Source organism: Temnothorax americanus, unplaced genomic scaffold (genome assembly GCF_048541705.1).
Source record: "Temnothorax americanus isolate GAGA-0224 unplaced genomic scaffold, ASM4854170v1 Scaffold136, whole genome shotgun sequence".
In the NCBI taxonomy this organism is placed as follows: domain Eukaryota; kingdom Metazoa; phylum Arthropoda; class Insecta; order Hymenoptera; family Formicidae; genus Temnothorax; species Temnothorax americanus.
In genome coordinates, this window is record NW_027509271.1 from 18283 (window position 1) to 42202 (window position 23920).

Below are 23920 nucleotides of genomic sequence, written 5' to 3' on the forward strand. Positions count from 1 at the left end.
GTCGGAGGGTCGAAAATGGTTTATAGAATCGTTGGAAGATCACTTGGGTCCACTGAGCCGAATTTACATCGCAGATGTTTTGGGCGCCTGTCCAACGATGGACATAGCGTACGGCGTTTGTCTCGGCAATAATCAATTGATGCTCAGTAATAAAAGTTTTGACGTGGACAAAGCGGATAACATTTATATCGACGGCGTACGATACGCCGGCACACCCGGTATTTACGAGTTGATCTTCAAGAAAATACCCGATGACACGATCTACACGGAGGACGATAAGATTAAGTACAGGAGCATACTGTTGGCAACGAGTGCTCATAAATACAAGCATGATCCTCTCGGGCGACTAAAGGGCAACGTGGGATTCAAGTATCGATTTGTAATCTCACCGTTGATGTCTACCGAATCCAAGAAGAAAAAATCCGGAAAAGGATTATCCATGTCTCGCGCAATGACGCTAACCGACAATAAGATCGACTACGTGCACTGGGACGACCCCAACGAGCTAGTGGATCGTCTGCGATTGCTCGACGCTTTACGTCAAGCTGGCAACAATACCCGTGTAAAGTTAGCCCCTCAACTTTAAAAAAAATTAATTTTTTTTAGCTCATTTGATTGCTCATCGTTTGCACATGTATGCACATTTTGAAGTTTCGTTTGCACACTTCTAGTAAAAAAGTTATTAACTAAACAATTTTGGGGGGGCCAACTTCACATTAGCCCCCCAACTACGAGCAAATTAGATCCAAATAGTCTTAATCGATAGATTTTCGTTTGCACATTTCGAAACAGGTCGATTTTTCGTTTGCACACCCTTGGTTTAAAAGTTATTAACAATTAAAATTTCAAAAACGGTCAATGTCAGTAGATAAGTTCGATACACGTATACTGTGTTTAAAATGGCATTAATCGATAGATTTTCGTTTGCACATTTCGAAACAGGTTGATTTTTGATCGTTTTCGAAACTTTAATTGTTAATAACTTTTAAACCAAGGGTGTGCAAACGAAAAATCTACCTGTTTCAAAATGTGCAAACGAAAATCTATCGATTAATGCCATTTTAAACACAGTATACGTGTATCGAACTTATCTACTGACATTGACCGTTTTCGAAACTTTAATTGTTAATGACTGTTTAACCAAGGGTGTGCAAACGAAAAATCGACCTGTTTCGAAATGTGCAAACGAAAATCTATCGATTAAGACTATTTGGATCTAATTTGCTCGTAGTTGAGGGGCTAATGTGAAGTTGGCCCCCCAAAATTGTTTTGTTAATAACTTTTTTACTAGAAATGTGCAAACAAAAATTTAAAATGTGCATACATGTGCAAACAATGAGCAATCAAATGAGCTAAAAAAAATTAATTTTTTTTAAAGTTGGGGGGCTAACTTTACACGGGTGGCAACAATGCCCACGACAACGAGATCATGTCGATCATCGACGAACTTCGCGAAGCCGGGCTTATCATAAATTAAACGGTGCGACGGCGATCCGTTCAATCAGCGTCGAAATGCCAATCAACAAATTTGGATTGTTTGAGCACAGCGGAGACGCGACAAACGCCATTTCGTACCATCGATGGAGCGGATTAATGAGAAATTTCGTGCGCAATAACGCTCTGTGTCGCGCCGCCACGGACTTTGACGCAAAGTCACGCAAGATTCGTCGCCTAGCGCAACCTGAGACTGACGGCGACGCAGTTAACAAACTGTACGTTGATCAATTCTTTAAAATATTGAACAATCAACGAAAAGAATCAGACGAGAAACTGACTGCGTTCGAGAAAGATCTGCAAGCGTTACGAACTGCGATAAACGCGCTTCGACGTGCGAATATCGTTGAATCAGACGCGACAACGAACAAGAATGGACAAACGGTTCAGCAGAAACGACTATCAAAAGGCGACGAGTGAAGAAAAGCAACGGTTCATTAACGACGGCGAGGAACGGCAATGAACGATTCGAGAACGGTTGTCGGACAGCTGTCTAGCGGTTCGAGAACGATTGTCGGACGGTTGTCAAACGGTTCAAAAACAGCTTAAAAACGATTACGAGCGGTTTAAAAACAGCTGCGAACTACGCGGAGACAGGGAAGGCTACAAACGGCTAAAGAACGTCGACGACGACGACGACGATGAGTGGTAAGAAGCAGTTAACTGACGACGACGACGAGCGACAACGAATGATTCACGAATGGTTCAGAAGCGGTTACGAACTGTTCAGAAGCGGTTACGAACTGTTCGGAAACTGCTACGAACAATGCACTAGAAGCAGAAACGGCGACAACGAAACATGAGACCGTTAAAATCGACCGATGCGGATAAAAATATCGAAAAGCGACGGTTGGTGGACGAATTGCACGCACCGGCGAGAAGAAATTTTCCCCGCAGACACGTCATAGTGCGAGGGTACGACGACCTGTGGCAGGCTGACATCGTCGAGATGCGTCCGTACTCGCGTTTCAACGGAGGCTACCACTACATTCTCACCGTCATCGATGTGTTGAGCAAGTACGCGTGGGCCGACGCTCAAGGGTAAAGGCGGCAGCGAAACAGCCGACGCTATCGCTGAGATAATTCGACGCTGCGGGAGGTGCCCTAGTAATTTACAAACCGACATGGGGAAGGAATTTTACAACATACCGATGTGCAACGTCTCGTGAGAAAACACGACATCAATCATTATTCCACGTAATCGGTGTTGAAGGCGTCGGTCGTCGAGCGATTCAATCGTACGTTAAAGAACAACATGTGGAAGATGTTTACGCTCAACGGAAATTACAAGTGGGTCGACGCGTTGCCGCGACTCGTGTCGGATTACAACGCGCGCAAGCATCAAACCATCGGCATGCGACTCGTCGACGTTACCCCCGCGAAAGCCGAAAGACTCTTGGCTACGGTGTACAGCGCGATAAAGATCGCGGGTCCGGCAAAATTCAAAGTGGGTGACTCGGTGCGCGTTAGCAAATACAAAACAATTTTCGAGAAGGGCTACACACCGAATTAGACCACCGAGGTGTTTAAGATCGTTAAAGTGCAGCGTACCAATCCCGTAACCTATCTACTCGAGGACTATCGTGGAAAATCCGTCGCTGGGGCGTTCTACGAGCACGAGTTGCATCGCGCGACTTATCCGGACGTGTATCTCGTGGAGAAAGTACTGCGCAAGAGGGGTGATGAGGTTTACGTTAAATGGCTGAGATTCGATGGATCGCACAATTCATGGATACACAAGGACAATGTTATTTAATTCGTGTAAACTGTATTTTTATTCTTAACATAAAAAATGCAATATCTAATATGTAATATATGTAAAATGTTTGAAATATGAAATACATATAAAGTACGTAAAAAAAATATGAAATACACATGTGTAATATTTTTATTAATATTCTTTCCAATACTGTGTGATGTGACATTTGTCGCGTCCTCCGCCCAGACGGTAGCTCGGCCGAGGGGAAGGTTCAGGGTGGCGCCTCGACTCGAGTCGAGGAAGGGCCACTCGCGTTAACTAACCCTTTTAGGCTAATTTCCGTAGGGACGACAGGTGGTGTCGGAGCGGGGGATCACGACCTAATGTACCGACGTTAGTCGCGACGAGGGAAGACCGGGCGCTCGGAGGACGTACGGCGGAGGGGTCGGACCAACGGGCGGGCTACCAGGGCCTGCCTGCCGCGGCTGCCGCACAGCGTAACACGGCCCCGCCGCAGCATAAACACGGGTGCACCACCGCGACTGCAGCGCGGGTGGGCGACCCGCACACTCTCCCCGACGGCGCCCCGAGTAGAGCTCTAGATTATAAGAGTAGCGCAAAAGTCCGAAACCTTTGATCCTTGCGAATGCCGACAACCGCGTATTCCTATTGGTCGACCGCCATGTCGGTATCGTCTATCTCTTTCTACACCATGCTCTTTCTTACTCTTTCTCGACATGGCAAAGACACACGAGGACAACATAACCTGTTTGATGTGGTGATTGTGGTCTGATTCCGATTGTGTGTGACGAAAAGAATGCGAAAAAATTATTTTGTACAAAATGCCGCCAGTGTTGTGCAGACGGTTGCTTTTCGCAGCAAGGTACAGGAAAAATGTTACATTGATTACCAACTGATTCAATTCAGAGAGCTGAATGGGTTCGCAGAATCGGACGAAAAATTTATTCTCTATGATTAGAGGAAAGAATCCAGTTCCAACTCCGAAGGAATTCAAAAGTGCACTTAGAATGATATCTGCAGCACAATATTTTAAACCAAATAAAAATGGTAATTTTGAGGCAGAAGATACTGTTTTCCTCTTTAAGTACTTGAAGACACGACAAAGTTCGTCGACAAAAATAGGTATGTACATTTAGAAACTGATGTTAATACTATTTTGCTTACTACAAATAGACACTGAACATTCTTTAATGTTTTCAGATCTACCTGATTTTACCTACGGAAGCAGTTTGTGCGACGAGAACGTTAGCCCTAATCAATTTATTGAAAGTAAGATTTTCTGCAACTAGACATGACATAAATGCTCATAATTATTGTGTTTATTGTCATATATTTTGTATAACTTGTTCAATATTATTATCCCACTTTAGACAATGTAAGTCCTGAGAACAGCTCTTCACGAAATACAACGGATGTCTCTACATCTATTTATATGGATCTGGAATTGATTGGTTCAGTTTTATCTGGTATATAAATAAAATCTTTATTTCGAAATTTCAGATATCTCAATATCTTCGACTGTTACGAAATAATATAAAATTTTTTTTTACTGCAGTATATAGGTTTCATTGATGCTTTATAATTGTACATTTTTCATAATGAAAACAAATACTTGATTTGCAGAAGAAGAAGGTCAATCTTTATATAAACTTAGTGGAGCAGTTGTACAAACGGTTATAAATAGGCATCGCATACGATGCGAAACGTGCAAATCGGCTTTATTGAAATCTACTTCGTGTGATATTTCTCGTGCACAGATTCTCACTAATCTAAGCAATTACTCTCGACCAGACACTTTTGACAAAAATTCAGGGCTAATATTTAGTAGCGAATTGGTTTATTGTTTTTTACAAAATGCAGAGTTCATATTTCGAAAACGTGAAGAAGAAATTCTATCAGGTGTAGTTACATTCTCTGAAATGTTAGAAACGTTGCTGCCGCTTTGTATTACATACAAATTTCCACCGTGCCATTCTGTTGGAAAGCATATCCTGAAAGCATATCTTTTTTCACGCATTCATTTCATCGTGCGTAAATTTAACAATACAATAGTTTGTAATAAATCTTCGAAGTGTGGAAGCAAGAGCGTTGGCATGAGAAATGCTGTAAACAAGTAATTACACTTGTGATAACATATAATGTAATAAACATTAAATATAAGTACAAATATATATATATATAAACATACCAAAGACACAACATAAGTACAAAGATACAATATAATTTATATGTGATTCAAAATAATGAATGAAATTATAAAATTTCAAGACTTTTTTTATTTCATTATCCTGAATATCATACAGAGTGCATTAAAAATATAATAATTACTGCGTTTCAATATTCACTGCAAATAGATATGTACATACCACAAAACAAATTTATAATACATTTACATATGTTACGTATACTATAAATATTCCATATTGGCAGTGAGCGGAAAACGGTTTACATGTCTCGTTCAAATTTTTCGCGCCCTTTTAGTACCAACATGTCCGACTTTTGCGCTACTCTTATAATCTAGAGCTCTAGCCCCGAGGGCCGAGCGGCGCCGCCACGGCCTGGCCAGCCGGGCGGGAAACCGCGAGGGGCCAACGCGCAATCAGCAGCCAAATCAAACGGGCCGCGGGAAAATGGCGGAAAATCGTCTGCAACGTCGCGAACAGGGCGACGCACACGACCAATCGGCGGGGCGGAAGGACCGCGAGCTTGAGGGCGCAAGTGCGGCTGCCCGGCGTAGTCCCGCCGAACCGACCACTCCTCACTGTCGATCGAGCCGCCAACGAGGAGCCACACCTGGACGAGCGCCCCGACGCCGCCGAGCAGCAGCGAGCAGCCAGAATTGTAAGACCTCCACTCCGGTGCTACCAAGTAATTGTGGGCTCGATCTCGGTCGCGACCCGGCGCAAGTAAGCGTGTATATCGACTAGAGTACCGTGTGAATCGGCCTGTTCGCATGCCGTGCTTAGCTACCGGCTCCCGCCGTCGTGGGTGCCGGGGAAGTTATTGCGGCTGTGTGTCGGGATCGCGGGCCCGTGGCCGGCCGAGATCGTAGCCAGAAGTCTCTCTGAAAGCCCTACTCGAAAGCTCGCGTACGATCGACAGTCAATTCGCGGCTATCGTTGTGCGTGTTTTGTGAATCGTGGACGGAGGCGTGCCGCGGGCGGTACGCTCCGGTGCTTATTGTGGTTAGAGTTGCGTATTTGGATATATTGTTGCGTGTCGTGTACGGAAGCCCCGTGTGCGTGTCGGGAGGGACCGCGCCGGACATCTTGTAGTGTGTCGCGAGCCTCGCGGATATTTTGCGTTGCGTGCGCGGGCAAATATCGTCGCGCCGGCTAGAGGAAGGATCTCGCGAGCGCGCCATTGCGTGGCGGCGCGTATATTGTGTCGTGCGTGTGCGGATCGTTGATGTCGAGTCGGTAAGGATTGTCATGTCGGGCGAATAAAGATCGTTCACGTCGTGCGTATGAGAGTCGCCGTGCGTTCGGAATCGGGGGATTAAGACGGGGGCGGATTGGCGTTACCGCGTGGTCTCACGTATCCAGACCGAGATTGCGGGGCTCGCTTGGGAGCTTTGCTCGCGAAGGGAGTCTCGCGGACGCGAACATCACGCACTTCGCGCGCGCTAACGGCCGATCCGAGTGCCGCGTTGGCACCGGCCTGTCGAGCGATATCCGGCCCTGGTTTTCCGGTATGATTTAACCGCTCATTTTGTGAAATATATCTAATTACTGTTGTTAATCGCCGAGCTTTATTTTGTGTGCCGGTTGTGTCACGCTCCTTCTCCACTTCCACCTCTTTCGCGCGGACTTACGCCCTGAACTCGTGACGAGGCCATTGAGGCTACGGTGAGCATTGCCGAGACGTGGTGCGCGTCTATAATCGCACCTGGCGCCCAATCACAAGGTATCGTCCAAAACCTTAGATACCGGAATTACGGTAAGGAATCGGACCTCGGTATCCCCTTTTGAGCTATCGTTTGGCGGTAAGTCAATCCAATTGCAGCCGCGCTCCCTCGGCTAGCAAGACCGAGGGAAATCGGGTTGCAACTGTAATATAATACTCACAATACGTTACGTTATTCTACATTCATACATTCGTACATTCATACGTTATACGACATACATACGTTATACGACATACATACGTTATACTACTACTACTACTACATTATATATTACGTTACATACATATACTACTGCATACGTTATACTATTACATACATGCATACATACATGCATACATACATACGTTACAAAGGTATTCGGTAATGTCCCCACGGTAACGTATCGGTCGAATCGGGTATAACGTATCGCTTATCGTCGTACGGACTCAGAGCGATTTTTGTTTCGGACACGGTGTACACCTCGTGCAACTTTGATCGTATACAGGACTGCTGTCGCGTCATTTCAATTTCGTCTCGCAGACATCTCGTGTAATCGTCGAACGTTATAGTACGCGCTACGACGTTGCTCTTGACACCTTTCGCTTTTTTACAGTCTTTCTTACCATCCACCCTCAACGCGTACATTTTCGCCCTGAGTCCGACGAATTCGGTCATGATCGCACCGTTATTCTCGTCCTTCATCAAGCCCGGCACTTTTTTGTTCTCGAGCGTTATACCGTACGCGTTGTCGATCGCGTAATCGCTCGTGTCGAATTTAGCGATATCGCGTTTCACGTTCTCGTACACATCCTCGCACTCGATGTGGTATATCAGACTGTCCGTATCGGTTTACATAATTCTACACATGTCGCCATACAGGGGAGACATGTACTTGCGATGAAATTTGTACAAACAGACTTTCGATACGTCGAGAATGCACATGCCGACGTAAATAGGTTTGTCAAATTTAACTTCGAGTTTTCGCAGTTCGACGGCTGTCAGATTTTCTGAAAAAACGCTCCTGCTGTGAAAATTTGGTTTCGAGATCAGTGCCTGTGCGCCGAATCTATCCTCCCACTTTGTCACTAATTTTACATCAACGTGGTTTCGAACGTTCTCCATTGTTTTCCCAAAAACCGCGTTATTCATCAATTTATATGAATTTTTCTCAAAATCGTTCTGGGCCAGTGTTCTAAATTTCGTACTGAGCTCGATGTAAGTGCGGAGCCACGTAGATTGAGCGAATTGCAATACGCGATGTATCTTTGAGACGCGAATGCCGTGTCGCGTGCACTGCTGTAGATTGCGATAATGGATGACGTAAAAGTGCAATTTCATTGACGCTAGAAACCAGCGGCAGCGCAGCGTCAAGAAAATGTAGTGAGGGAAGAAGTTCAGACCGTCTCAACTTTTTAACATACCGCAAAATTCAACGAAACTTCTTTCCCCACTACATTTTCTTGACGTTGCCGCTGGTTTCTAGCGTCAATGAAATCGCACCTTAACGCTTCTTATCGTACAGCGTGGCGAGAAGTTTGTCCTGCTGTTTGCCGGGCGGTTTAGGTATCGCTCGTCGGACAGAACGGTAGGTCAGCGTGCGCGTCGTGTATATTCTGTAGATACTCTAGATCGACCTCAAGAATATAACCCGTAAGCGAATGCGAAGCGATCGCGCTAAACTCGAAATTCGAAACGTCGCTTCGACCCATCGAAACTCCGCGTAGGGCAGTGGCTCACACATCGCCCAGCCGTACAAATTGTTTACATCAAAGTACATCAAGTACGACGACGGTTTGGATGAATCGTATGACTGCATGTATTTGTTGTTGGCCCGCGCGTATCTGCCGGAACATTGACTCAGACCACCGCGTATACCGCGTTCAATGAACATAACCATGTTAATGTCGGTGAGCAGTTCGAAATTTATGCGAGTATGCTTCAACATGGCGTCCCATGTGAAACCTGGCAAAGTATAGTAGTACGCGGGATCGAGTCCGTAACTCACTATACTGTCGCGGAAATTTTCAAAAACGTCAGCCAATAACAAGACATCGGTCTTTAGATACAGATCGCTGTATTCGCCCAAGGTTCGAACGGAGAATTGTCGCCAAACGTTCGCGGCGTGCTCGTAATCTCGTAATTGCTCTCGGATACGGTGTCACCGGTCAAGGAACTGTAAAACGATTCGCGCGGTGGTAAACACGTGTCCTCCAGCTTGTCCACACAATCCACGTATTCGTACGGAAATACGCCTTTTCGCGTCAAAAGATCAATATCCTCGGTCGATATATTAGGAAAATTGAGAACGTACAATTTTCAACTTAACTCTGCATAGAAAAGATGCTAATTTATACGAATTTATACGAATCGATAAACCGTAATTTTATGTCGCTTCGAAAATCTGATTTTTCTGCGGTATCTTTAACGTGTTTTGTGAATGAAATGTATTTTTCTTTCGTGATTGGAAGTAAGTCTACGTGTCCTTCGTACGCTGTAGCTATTTCCTTGATAATAAAATGCGCATCGTAACCCGATAAATTATGAAAAATTATTGGAATGTAATGCGAATTTGTGTAATTTAGATTACAGTTGGAATGCGCGGGACCTCTATAACGACCGGTCAGATGACAATGATCGCGTACTGGCACGTCGCGGCGTCGTCTGGCTCGAACGGTTTTTCGCAAATGTGGCAATGCGTCGTGCTGTGAAATATCTCCCGCTCGTCTCGCGTTAATTTTGTCATGCGAACATTACCGGATAAGATAGTCTTTACGTCGTGTGCTAAACGTCTTAGTTCCTCGGCGAACCACGCGACGCAATCCTTATCGCGACGAAACCGATACGCGGATAACGAGTCGTTGAGACGTGTATGTGAACGTTGTCGGATCCGCATCCGTCTTCTCGAGGGTACATTCCAGGTCGGCGTACACGACGAACGGAACTCGTTCCTTCCTGCTGTGATTCTTGAAACTCAGCCACTTGTCGTCTTCGCTCGGTAGTCGGATGGCACAGTTGTTTATCTCTCGGCAGTCTACTCCGTGGGCTTCCAATTGCTCGCTCGATCTAAAATAATGTAAACAGCTGCAAAAAGAAAAACACATTTTTTAATTTTTATATTAAAAATATTTTTTATAATTTTTTATTAAAAAGGAGTATAGGTACTCACCAATCGCAAAAGTATTTCCGACCATTGTGCCTGCTCAATTGCGAGCTAACGAGACGCGATAGGTTCTTTATCCACGCGAAATGTCCCACGTTGTCGTCTCGCGGGTCCTGCACGTACAGCAAATTGACGTGCTTTTCTCTCTTCAGGTCGGTGAGCCATATCGGGAAAACGTTCGGCGTCTTCTCTCCCTCGATGCATACACATTGATGGATATATCGTTGAGTCGTCCGAACTTTTTAATCTGTTTTAAAGTCATTGGAAACTCAATGTCTTGTAAATTTAATACTATTGTGTAATGTCGGTACAAGGATTCCCGTTCTGAATGTCTTTCGGTTGAATATAAAGCAGCCACCACTGACCACGCGAAACATGCATTGTCCATCGATTGCACGTTGATCACCGCTTTTTTCGATTTGATTTTTTGCGGTAAATTGATGTAACATCCCGCGTGCAAAGGATTGTATTTGCTCACGTTCACAGTCAAATTAAGTATACGCGACAACGCCCACCCGCTGTCGCGTTCCTGAAACTCTTCGAGACGTGATAAAGTAGGCTCGATAACGTATCGCTCGTACCACTCGCGCAGATCGGACGCATGAAAGAGTTCACGGTTTCTCGTGCTGACACTTTTGTTCGCACGTTTGTCACCCGTCACAAACTCGCCGTTGAACACAGTGTTTATCTTTACACTTGCGTGTCTTTGCATGACGTTCCGCATACGATCGAGCACGATGACTTCAGCATCTTCGAGAAATTTTCGCGGTTCGATGTAATTGATATTTATCACCGCACCGGTCAATACACGGATTTCGAACGCGGCATCGATTTCTCGCCAAACGAGTCTTTCCGCGTTATCGTCACTACTAGTGCCCGCCGCGTACTCACCTCCGATATGTACGAACCGTTTCTGTAATAGTCTTCGCACCTTCGAGTCGCGCGATTCTTGCCACTAAAGATTGTTTGTTTATGCGGCTCTCATCTGTGATTGAAAGCCGCGGACGTTTGGAACGACAGTCTTCTTCGAGCTGCTCAATGAACTCCTCGCATCGCCGTATCCATGCAAAATATTCGTCCAAGGTAGCGATTTGGTTGGATCGTTCCAACAAGTTGCGTTCCGTTTCATCGAGATGTTCCATGTTTCGTTTTTAATACTGTCTTTTTAAATCACGTCACATTCTTCGATAAAGCACTTGCACGTGACTTGATTGCACGCTGAACAATATCGTTTGCAACGTTGAATTTCATAGTGCGCAGACATAAAATAACCAGGACTGAAGTAGGGGACATTAAATCCATGATTATTCTCCCAATTATTAATATCATCAAGGTCACGTTCATAGGTTCTTTGAAGCATCAATAGATAATTAGGATTATTGAGACGGCCAGGGTACATATACATACGTATCAAATTGTTCATCACCACCAATTCGACGTATTTTCCAATACCTGTATGAATCTTAATGTATGTTGCTTCACAATCATAGAGCTGTTCACAAAATTTAGACGCCCAATAGCGATAGTCAACAATAAGTTTAATATGATACGGCACAACGTCAGCACGGCGAGCTGCACGTGATTCTTCCTCGCTAACGCACTCGTCCCGCAGCCGTCGATACACTTTTCGTCTCACGTTAGAATCCCAGTCATAAGGAGAATTGGTATTGATAACGACTCTTTGTCTAGCGAAGCGTTGACCGGTTCCGCGTATACCGAGTTCGCGATCGCGAAGAAACTGCACCGGCGATATTCGTCGCACATCCGTCAATTTCACTCCTTGATCTTCTTCACGCAAACCATCGGTGATATATGTTGTAATACATTCCATTATTAAGTCATCGTCAGATTTTGGAAGCTCCACAGATTTCTCTTCAATTATCTACACCATGTTGTGCACGTTATGTATAATGTCTGAACGGGGATAGTTTCGCCCCGGAGGCAAGATTTGCGATACTCGAAGTACTAGAGGGGGGTTCCCCTCACGACTATCAAATGTTTAACGCGGAAGCAGAAACGCATGATACAAAATATTAAGCGAAGCGACTCACCGTGTCGGCCGTCGTCCCCGTGATTCCGCCAATCCTCGTCCTGTCCCCTGACTTGGCCGCTCCGTGGGTCTCGTTCGGCATGCGATGGTAAAACTCGTGCAAGCAAGCAAAACGGTGGAGAGCAAGCGATAGAGCAGGCAGAAAAAGGCAGTAGGAGACGTGCGCACTCCCTTGAGCAAGGCGGCAAAGGCAATTCCGTGATGCGTTTTGCCCGGCAAACGTACGCCGTAAGACGGCTCTTAGACTATGTGTGTCTGTGTGTGCCGCACGGCGGCTTGACGAGAAATTCTGATGAGAGGTGTGTTCTCTCTGACTATTTGACGATGAGAGGGTGTGCCGTAACGCGGCTGTCCAAAATGTGTTTGCCGTAAAACGGCTGGATTGCTACTGCTCTGTCCCTGCGATCCTGGAACATGTCGCTGCGGCGAGTAGTTGTTTCCTTTCCGGGGGGGTGGATACCTTCGGCGGATGGGCGATGGCAGCACCGACAGGTGAGTCGCATGATTTGGCTGATCGCGATCCGCCGAGGTTTCGCGCGAGAATTACAAACGACTTATGCAACTAGGTATAAACGATAAACGAATACATGAACATGAAGTAACTATGCTATTTACAAGGCGATACGCCGAACATACCGCCCACCAAAATACGACGTATTTTCTACGCTTAAATAGATTTCTCTGGCAAAGTGTCCATCGGCAGTGGGCACAACTTCACCAGAGGACGAGTAAGCACGCCATCCGCCGTCCGCACCGTAGCGACCCGAGCGACGCCGTCACGGCCCGGGTGCAGCTCCACGATTCGCCCTCGCCTCCATTGCAAGGGAGGGGCGTTTTCGCCCTTTACCAGGACCAGTGTGTCCTTTTTTACCGTAGGTGCCGATTGCAACCACTTCGGTCGCTGTTGGAGGGTGTGCAGGTATTCATCATGCCACCTCTTCCAGAACTGCTAGTGCATATGTTGCACCAGTTGCCACCGATCGAGTCTGTTCATCGGCACCGGGTTCAGGTCAGGGTGTGGAACCGCCACGAGAGGCTCCAGGGTGAGGAAATGCCCCGGGGAGAGCACCCCGAGATTGCTGGGATCTGAACTGGTGGGACAGAGGGGTCTGGAGTTCAGGATAGCTTCTACTTGGGTTACGAGCGTACTGAACTCCTCCACGGTGAGGATCTGTGTCCCCACCACTCGCTTTAAGTGGGTCTTCATTGATTTGATCTCGGCTTCCCAAAGGCCACCGAAATGCGGTGCCGAGGGGGGGTTGAAAGCCCACTGGATTTGCTCCCGTTCCGCGGCAGCCTGCATGCAGCCGACGAGCTCCCGTTGAGCTCCAACAAAGTTGGTGCCGCAGTTGCTGTATATTCGCGAGCAACGGCCGCGTCTAGCGATGAAGCGCCTCAGGGCTGACAGGAACGATTCTGTAGATGGAGAAAAGGCGAGCTCTAGGTGAACTGCCTTGGTTGCGAAGCAGACAAAAAGGCACACGTAGGCCTTGAACGGGGTTGCTCCGCGGAAACGACGATTGTAGACTGGGAATGGCCCAGCGTAGTCGACTCCGGTGATCGAAAAGGGCTTAACCTGACGTACTCGATCTAACGGTAGGTCCGCCATGGGCGGTTGCATCGGGCGTGGATTCGCACTGAAGCACCGATAGCAACGCGATAGGCAGCGTTTAATGGCCTGATGGGCCCCCAGGATCCAGAAGTTTTGTGACAGGATATAATGCAACGCTCGACGTCCCGGATGCAGATGCAGGCGGTGGGTGCGCTCTACTATAAGTTCCGTGAGTCGATGTCGGTTAGGCAGCAGTGCCGGGTGTTTAGCCTCGTATGAGATGGCGGAATGGGTCAGCCTGCCGCCCATCCTGAGGACTCCGCGAGCATCCAAAAAGGGGGCGAGTTTTCGCAGAGGTTTGGAGCAACCTTGATTGCGTTTTAAGCTACCGATATCCTCTGCGAAACAACGAGATTGTACAAATTTGACGAGGTATAACAAGGTCGAGTGAAATTCGATTTGATCCACGACGAGAGTGAGCGCGTTTGATCTAGTTTTGGTAGCGAATCGGAGGCAATACGCGAACACTCTGACGAGTTTGTCTAACGACGAGAAGCGATCAAGCAGCGAATCGACAACAGTAATGGAATCTACATCATCCGCAGGATTTGTGCAGACAAAGGCGCGAGAATTTTCTTCCTCCTCGGGAAGATCCTCAGCTTCCAATGTCGTTTCTGGAGTGGGTTCGAATTCGACAAGCCACGCAGGACTGGTCCACCACAGCGGGTGGTCGACTAGTTCCTGGGGGAACAAGCCCCTTAAACAGCAATCAGCGGGGTTAGATTTGGTATCGACATGTTTCCAGCAGGAAATGTTAGTGTTGGACTGGATGCGTGCGACACGATTACGCACGAACGTCTTCCAACGGTGCGGAAGGGTAACCTCAGAATCCGACCAGGCGTATGTGTCGTCGACGGCAACTTTAGGTCGGAGAATTTTCTCGACATATTCCAACAAATTTGACAGCAAGATTGCCGCGGAAAGTTCGAGTCTCGGTAAGGTGATGGCCTTGAGTGGGGCCACCCTTGATTTGGCGGTGAGCATGCGGATTATCACCCCATTCTCGGTGACGAGTCTAATATATACAACGGCTCCGTAGCCCTGCTCGCTCGCGTCACAAAATCCGTGGATTTCTCGCCTGACTACGTTATTTACGACCGCGATAGTACGAGGTATACGAATGGCGGCCAACGCGGATAGCTCCGACTTGTATCTTTCCCATTTAGAACATATCTCTGAGGGAGGCCTGTCGTCCCACTCTACTTTGAGCATCCAGAGTTGCTGGATCAATCGTTTGGCCATGAATGTAAGCGGGGTCAGGAACCCCAAGGGATCAAAGATGCGAGCTAATTCAGAGAGAATGGTGCGTTTGGTGCAATCTCTGTCCAACGGGTTGACCTGAAATCCAAAGTCGTCCGTTTGAGGGCACCAACGAAGTCCAAGGATCTTAAGAAACTGGTCTTCCGGCGATTCAAAGGATAGTAACGACTGGCTGCAGAGTTCCGGATCCAGATCAGCTAAGACCGACGGATGGCTACTGGCCCATTTTCTGAGTTCGAAGCCGGCAGTTTTAAGCAAGGCTTGTAGTTGCCGCTGAAGCTCGCGGGCCTTCTCCACTGACTCGACACTTGTCACCACATCGTCGACGTAGACGCTTTCCTCCAAAGCAGCCGCGGCCAATGGATAACTTGTCTTGCCTTCCGCTGCTAACTTTAACATGCGAGCAATCGCTATGAATGGAGAGCATGTCAATCCGAAAGTGACAGTCAACAAAAGGTAGTCCGAGATCGGATCGTTTTCTGAGAAACGCCACACTATTCGCTGATAGTCACAATGACCGAGTTTGACCAATATCAGAAGTCCGCGGTGAGCGCCACGAGACCGAGTCGGAACATCAACAATATCACAACTATGTCTGATTGTAATTTGGGACCGGATCGCAACATTTGATTCAGCGAGACGCCGTTCAGATCCTTAGCCGATCCATAAAATACGACGCGCAATTTCGTAGTCGTGCTACCCCATGATGGGGTAGGTAAAAGACAGGTCCGTCCACTGGGAACGGCTGCTTGATCAATTTCATATAGCCATTATCTAAGTAATCCTGCATGAATTTGTTGTAATTTATTTTGAATTCTTTATCCGTTTTGAAGCGACGCTCAAGTGCGCGAAATCTGTTCATGGCTACTTGACGCGTGCCAACGAAACAAGGTTTGTCCTTTATGAAAGGATACGATATTACAAATTGACCAGATACATCGCGACGCGTGGTCTGCGCAAATAATTCCTCGCAACGTCTATCTTCCTGTGTATACGGCGGAGCCGTGGGAATCTCGTCTAACTGCCAAAATCGACTGAGAGACGCATCTAATGAATCGAGAGTCAGGAACGAGTGTGTAGACCGAGATGCCTGAGTTGATACCGAACCGACTAGAACCCAACCGAAAATGGAATTAAAGGCGTCTGGTTCGCCCTTCTTCCCTACGCGACGACCGTCTCGAAGCAATGACGTAAAGATCTCTGCGCCGATTAAGATATCGATGGGACCCGGTCGGTGATACTGCAGATCCGCCAGTTTCAATCCCTCTATGTGTTTCCACGCTCTTTGTTCGACTTGACTACTAGGTAATTGGGCGGAGATGCGTGGGAGAATCGTAGCCTTTATCGAAACGCGAGTATTGCCGTTACCCTGTACTTGAATCACGAGGGAGGTGCTACCTCGAGTAGCACTTAGTATCATTAACCGCTAGAACTACCGTGCGACCTTTGGTTCGTCCGAAACCACCCCTTTGCAGGCAATTTTCCGAGTTAAAATTTAACTGACTGGCACTATCTAAAAGCATGCGAACGGGGAATGAATTCCCGTCGACGTCGAGAGCTTCGGCCTGTACCGTTGACAGTAATACGGTCGAGCTCGATTTCGCGACGCTGGTCATGGTGACGAGGGGCTCGTTATGTTGTGGCGACGAACTCTCGTTGGCGGCCGATTCAGAGGGGGCTCCGGTATCCGCCGGGGTGCCCACTGGACCCGAATTCCGTCCGAAGTGCAATAAGGTATGATGCCTAGCCTGGCACGACCGGCACGTCCCCGTTGATGTGCAGTTGTTAGTGCCATGACCCGCGCGAAGGCAATTGAGACACAAATTCGCGGTTTTGGCCGTTGAATGCCTTTCCCGAGGATAATTTCAAGAATCGAGGGCACTTAAACACGAGATGTTGTTCCTTGCACACCGGACACTCGGCAGTTCGAGTTGCAAGCGACGAAGCCGACGCGGACGATTGTGATTTGAACGGCATGGTCGACGGACCCGAGATGGCCTCAAGGACTTTACAGTGCTCGGAAAGAAACTTCGCGGTATCTCTTCGGCCCGATGAACAGATTCGAACTTTTCCCGCAATGATCGGGGAAGCTTCTCGAGCAGGAAATTGAGCAAAAGGAAATCCCACGAATCGGTAGGGAACTTCATCAGGTTTAGCGCGCGAGTGTTTTTGGTGAACGTATCTAATAATTTATGGAGGGCATCGGCCAATTCTATTTTTAACGGTTTGGCTTCGCGTATCGACTTTAGGTAGTGGTCCGCTAGCTTCCTTCTGTTCCGATATCTGTCGAGCAGCGCGTCGTATGCAATCATGTAATACTCCGCGGCGAGGGGCAAATTCTTGATTACATTGAGCGCCTCCCCTTTTAGCGAGGCCAGCAGATATTGATACTTCTCTATCGACGAGATCTGTCGGTTGTCGTGAATCGAGGTGTTGAACAAAGCAATAAAAGACGGCCACAGCGTGAGATCGCCCGAAAATTGCGGAAGCGTAATTTTGGGTAACTTGATCGCCGACGCGTAGCTCGCGGAATGAGCCTGTGCGGTTCCGGGCGCCGTGCCCGTGAGCGCGTGATACCGTCCCTTCACGGCGTAATGCATCTTGTCGAAGTCTGCCCGAACCGCATCTTCGGTGTCGAACTCAGTAGTCTCTTGTATAACCTTGAGATGCGCGTTCTCAAAGTCTTCGGCGATTCTCGCCACGCTCTGATAGCGGGCAAGAAAACTTTCTAGGATCGTCGGTTCGGACGAGGCCTTCCGGGCAAGATCATAAATCTCCCTCATCCGCCGGACGCATAACTCGCGACAAGAGGGAGCTGACTTTGATTTCGACATGTTGGTTGATACGTAAAGCAATCAACAGCAACGGCGAACGACCCCAAGGACACGTAATGTATTGTCGCCCCGTGAAAATACCGGCGAACAATAGGCTTCGAGTTTATATGCTAAGGGACGAAAGAGAGAACGAAAGCAAACAACCGTTCCGTTCGTCAAGGTGATGAGGAATAGCAGATGGCTCGTTTCGGATTCCTACGCGAAGGCTCAATGGAATGTTCCCTAGAGAACGTTCCTCAATTACGATATAATAGCGCAATCAAAATGACAATTTTGTTAATCGCAAGAGCGAATGGCGAACGCAAGAAAAGAGGATCAAATGCAGTGTAGAGCTAGCAAGGAAGAGGGTTGCAAGGGATGCACAAAATAAGACAATAGTTGTATCAACGATCAAAATTATCAATTAGGTTGGCACAAGTGCCCGGTTACGGCGAGAAATGCACTCAAGTATTTGTTCAGATTGAGTTTTCAGCAATACATGTTGCGCACGGAACTACGACACGAGCAGCGTATACGACATGAGCAGTACACACATGACACGAGCAATAATCCACGACATGAGTATCAATTACGCCAACTTCGTTGCAATTGTGATTATAATTGTAATTATAATCTTTAATAAGATTACCTTGAGTGCTGCAGTATATTCTATACCGGGGACCAGTGCCGACGAACAGTATATTCGATCGGTGGCAAGTATGTTTGCGAGAATTCCAACGATCGGAATAATAGTTTCAGTATGTATTTTCAATATGTATTTCGAGTCTGGCCGAAACACACCCAGCAACAACGAAAATAATGTAGCGCGTTATTATGGAACGCTAGCTTATGTAGAAAAAATGTGTATATACGCTGCCGGCCCGTGACCGAGCGTCAAGGCCGTCGACGGCGCGGCGAAAACGTATGGCTTGCCCGAGAATATTCGAGATCTGAATATTTCGGTTTCTACATTAACAATGACGGGCTTTAATAATTACCGCGTCAATTGCACAATTTGCGATTAGTACAAATAACGGCGATGGAACGTGTTACAACGAGCGAGAGAATTGCGAGCGAGAGATATCGCGCGAGATCGTGGATTCACGCGAGTATTCTCGTCGCGAATTAATTAGATTATTAACACGCCACGCGTTATTGCAATTCGCGTTAGTGCGGATAACTGCGGCGGAACGTGTTACGACGAGCGAGAAGTTCACGCGAGTATTTTCGCTGCGAATTAAGAATTGCGAACGAGAGATATCGCGCGAGACTAAAGATTTTAACACGCCACGTGTTATCGCGATGCGCGATTACAAGAATGTGCGAAAATTAACAAGTTAAGGAATAATGCGACGTGAGCGAAAGGTCGGTGGTAATTTTCTAACGCGAAATCCGGCTCGAAGGACCAATGAACGGGGATAGTTTCGCCCCGGAAGCAAGATTTGCGATACTCGAAGGACCAAAAGGGGGTTTCCCTCACGACTATCAAATGTTTAACGCGGAAGCAGAAACGCATGCTACGAAATATTAAGCGAAACGACTCACCGTGTCGGCCGTCGTCCCCGTGATTCCGCCAATCCTCGTCCTGTCCCCTGACTTAGCCGCTCCGTGGGTCTCGTTCGGCATGCGATGGTAAAACTCGTGCAAGCAAGCAAAACGGTGGAGATCAAGCGATAGAGCAGGCAGGAAAAGGCAGTAGGAGACGTGCGCACTCCCGGTTGAGCAAGGCGGCAAAGGCGATTCCGTGATGCGTTTTGCCCGGCAAACGTACGCCGTAAGACGGCTCTTAGACTATGTGTGTGTGTGTGTGCCGCACTTCGGCTTGACGAGAAGTTCTGATGAGAGGTGTGTCCTCTCCGACTATTTGACGATGAGAGGGTGTGCCGTAAGGCGGCTGTTCAAAATGTGTTTGCCGTAAGACGGCTGGATTGCTACTGCTCTGTCCCCGCGGTCCTGGAACATGTCACTGCGGCGAGTAGTTGTTCCCTTTCCGGGGAGGTGGATACCGTCGGCGGATGGGCGATGGCAGCACCGACAGGTGAGTCGCATGATTTGGCTGATCGCGATCCGCCGACGTTTCGCGCGAGAATTACAAACGACTTATGCAACTAGGTATAAACGATAAACGAATACATGAACATAAAGTAACTATGCTATTTACAAGGCGATACGCCGAACAATGTCCCACTTGCGATAATGTTTTTTTTTTTTTATTACTTCATGCAAATCGGGCACATGTTGCATGAATATATTTGGAACAATGGAGTATTATGACAATCTGTGCAAAATTGAACGTTCATTACCTCGTACGGTTCGGTTACATGCTCTCGACATTCACGTATGTGCTCACCGGTGTCTGGTGCAGCGATCATACACGAATAACACAGGTTATCTGAACCGTATCTGAAATAAAAATAAATTGCGCAACAGTTCGTACGTCCATCTAATGCTAAAAATTCGGGACGCGACACTATTTTTTTCATAACTTCTCTACGGTTATCATCTTCATCGCTGTTATAAGTGCTGTCCGGCGACAACGGACGATCCTCGTCGGATGAATCTGCATCCATTATTGCCTCGAAATTATTGTCTATCTCTATTTTTGTTCACTGTTTTTGAAAAAAATGTTTTCTTTATACGCCCATTTGACACAAAGCTTCAGCCCCGAGTATGAACTTTTAAAAGCCGCGATAATGTTTTTTTCTTATCGTGTGCAAATCGGGCACATATTACACGGAAATATCATATACAATGCTTCACGACATCTTGAACAATATCGGCTATGCGTCATTCCGCGTCTCTCAACATAGTGTTTTAGGCGAGCGTACATGCCGAAATCAAGGTCCGATAGAGCAACCATGCACGGAGCACATAATGCAAGTGCACCACCCGTTGAATAATAAAAATATATTGCGCAATGTCTCGTACGTAAATTTAGCACTATTCTATCGATGACTATTCTTCATGATTGTCGTTTTCATCACTGAAATAATCACTGTCGTCCGTTAACGCGCGATCCTCGTCTACATCCATATCGAAATTATTGCCATCTCCTTTATCGTGAAAAATATTCTTCTGTATTGAATACTCGACACAAAAAACTTCACCCTCGAATATGAACGTTCGCGTCGCGAAAACTAGCCGAAGACTGATCCACAAGATGTGGATCCATAATCATCATGGCGACAATAGATGCTATGCGTTCGTATAATTATCGTTAGACATATTTTGTTTATACATTCCAGCAGCCGGACATCGGCGCTCGCTTTTTGTAATATGCCACGCCATAACCGAATACCGCCGCGACGGTTAAATCGTAATCGGCAGCGGCTCTTCCTAAAAAAAACATGGACTCCGCAACGGTTAAATCGTCATCGGTGATAAATTTTATCAATTGTTTACTTCGGCTATTTTATCTTCAAACCGTCGTCGGACTATCAATGCTCGCTTTTGTAGTGAGACGCCGTAACCGAATGGCGGCTCGCATGTTCTAGAAGGGTGAGATCATTGCAGAGTCAAGTGTTTTACTCGCTGTTTTGTTTATATTCGCCGATTAAATTCCAGCAGCCAAACGGCGCCTTTGTAATACCCCCGCGCCGATAAAGTTACGACCCCCCCCCCGCGGACCACTTTCGGCGTAGAATGTGGACACCTACCTCCCCCCTCCCTCGGCGGTACCTCTTGTCAATACGAGATATGTTTATTAATATTTAATAAACATGTCCCGACACGCTCGCCGACCCCCCCCCGCTCCTTCTCACCAACGAGTCGTCCCCCCCGCTCCCCCCTCGCCCTCGAGTCCTTCCCGCACCGCTCCCCCTTCGCCTTCGAGTCCCCCCCGCCCCGCCCCCCCCCCTCGGAGCTCCCGGGGTAGATTTCTCAAAACATCTCCTACTATAATATCCACAGACTTTTATACTAGACCATTAACATCTATGGACGCACTGCCGAAAAGCTGATGCGAGTGCGAGGTGCAAGTGTTAGTGAAGGGTGCGGCCATATTGAATTAACAATAAGTCACTATCGGGTGTTCAGTTGCTCATGATGTGCGTTTATCTGCATTCGTTATTACAGTACATAACGAAGCAGGCGAATGTTTTTGTGTTAAATATTGGTACATGTTATCAATAAGTTTGTAAGTCATGCCTTCAACGTGTACCGTACTTAAATGCCGAAATCGAACCACTACTCCTGTAGTATTAAACCCTTTCTTTTGGACATTCTGTATATGCCAGACTATTGTATAGAAATCTTGTATAAAACCACTTGTATAGAATCTGTAGTATAGCATATCTTGACTAAAACCAACATGGCGGCAAGCATCACGGCCGAGATGCCTGTCAGCAGTCTAGTATTGTATAGAAGTCTACTTTATGATAATATCTAAATATTATTTTATAAATTAAAATCTCACATTTTTCATCCAAACCCCAGATTTCTAGCAGTTTGTATTTGGACACGACTCCCTGCGACTGCAGCGTTTGTACTATTGCTTGAGTGCGTGGTATAAACCTGAAAAAATCGTATTGAATTGATGTAATCTATTCGATGAATCAACGTAAATTCGAAAGGAGATAGAATAACGATTTACCTGGCCTATGACTTGGTGATGGTCCCAGGTGTCGTCAGCAGCGACGGAACAAATCGTTTCAGCTTAGGGTACACTTGACCCTCCAAAAAGAAATACGCGAACTATTTTACCCCGTCCACAGATGCTCTATATCCATCGATGGTAGTGCCCATCCGGCCTTTCCAAATGTACCAGACACGCGGCAAATGATCTTCCCGGTTCCTTGATTATATCTATAAATGAGAATAATATTCGATCATAATGAAGATTAATATCTTTATAAATAAATAGGAAAAACATTATAAAGCAACAATTGTGATAAAAATACCTTGGCGGTGGATCAACCAATGGTTCACTAAGATGGCATAGCGTGGAAGCGAATTTCGGCAATCATTCGGGTTTTATCGCCGTGACACCTTCGCATATACATCTTATTCGTTTCGTACACTTCTTTATAAACCACCTATTCCGGACTGATTTTCCGTAGAACGCACGAAGAATGCATGAACACAGGTTCCTCCATTTCTGATAGTGTTCTGAAAGATGGTTCAAAATGGAGAGGTTGCATTCAATAGGTGTCTTAATTATCGATGATAATTAATAACACACCATACTTAATCTCTAAAGCATGTTTCCACTTGGCCTTATCCTGATCCTCTTTTAGATCCGCCATACCTGCAAGAACTATCTGGCGCAGCAATTTCGCTTCCATGTCGGTTGGTAACGAGATTCTGTAACAATATGTTTACGCGAGCGTTACTTCTGTAGTAACTTAATATAATTCACTCGTTTACGCGGAGTAAATTATCGTAAGTTACTACAAAATCTTGTTTATGCGAAGGAATTATCGTAAGTTACTACAGAAGTAACGTTCGCGTAAACGTAGTAATAGTTTATGTGTACCTACCCATATCTCAATATTTTATAACCATTTATCGTTAATTATGTCTTGCTGAAATAAAATTGTCTAACTTCTTTTCATATTCCAATCACAAATTCTTATTTGTATAAAATCATCAGCGTTTCAACCGCTGCTTGCAATCTTTATTAAAACCGTGTAAAATTAGAAGTATTTATTTCAATTATTTCCTTTATTGTGTATATTTTTTATCACATGTAATAATATTAATTATTATATGAGATATAATTGTTATTTTTACATGCGTTCATTATTTAATATTATTTCCTTCAAAAATAAAAAGCAATAAAAGGCCGCAGTATCAGGACAGAACTTTTGCATTATATGTAGCATAAGGTGCATTTCGTGTCACGCATGATGCGCATCATGATATGCATATCATTAATCTTTTTTTAACATTCGGTGAATAACAAGGATGATGCATTATGCGTGAAAC

At 46.2% G+C, this 23920-nt stretch overlaps 3 protein-coding genes and 2 pseudogenes across 4 annotated transcripts; 2 read left to right on the forward strand and 3 right to left on the reverse strand.

Moving 5' to 3' along the window:
* The first annotated feature begins 1444 nt into the window (after positions 1-1444).
* Positions 1445-5452, forward strand: LOC143894322 (uncharacterized). 2 transcript variants are annotated; one of them, XM_077400488.1, is made up of 4 exons: positions 3525-4336; positions 4415-4483; positions 4585-4680; positions 4838-5452. In XM_077400488.1, the coding sequence occupies exons 1-4, from the start codon at positions 4129-4131 to the stop codon at positions 5329-5331; spliced, it is 867 nt and encodes a 288-aa protein (XP_077256614.1). In that variant the 5' UTR covers positions 3525-4128; the 3' UTR covers positions 5332-5452. The 2 variants fall into 2 exon arrangements, with proteins under 2 accessions (XP_077256615.1, XP_077256614.1); XM_077400489.1 differs by lacking the exon at positions 4838-5452 and having other exon boundaries at positions 1445-4336; positions 4585-4822.
* Positions 2750-3250, forward strand: LOC143894326 (uncharacterized). The gene is made up of 2 exons (XM_077400493.1): positions 2750-2941; positions 3008-3250. The coding sequence occupies exons 1-2, from the start codon at positions 2750-2752 to the stop codon at positions 3248-3250; spliced, it is 435 nt and encodes a 144-aa protein (XP_077256619.1).
* A 112-nt stretch (positions 5453-5564) lies between the features above and the next one.
* LOC143894323 (uncharacterized) lies at positions 5565-8412 on the reverse strand (annotated as a pseudogene).
* Positions 8413-9980: 1568 nt separating this feature from the next.
* On the reverse strand, positions 9981-12027 carry LOC143894321 (uncharacterized; annotated as a pseudogene).
* Positions 12028-13259: 1232 nt separating this feature from the next.
* LOC143894327 (uncharacterized) lies at positions 13260-15581 on the reverse strand. Its single transcript, XM_077400495.1, has one exon. The coding sequence runs from the start codon at positions 15579-15581 to the stop codon at positions 13260-13262; it is 2322 nt and encodes a 773-aa protein (XP_077256621.1).
* Between the last annotated feature and the right edge of the window lie 8339 nt (positions 15582-23920).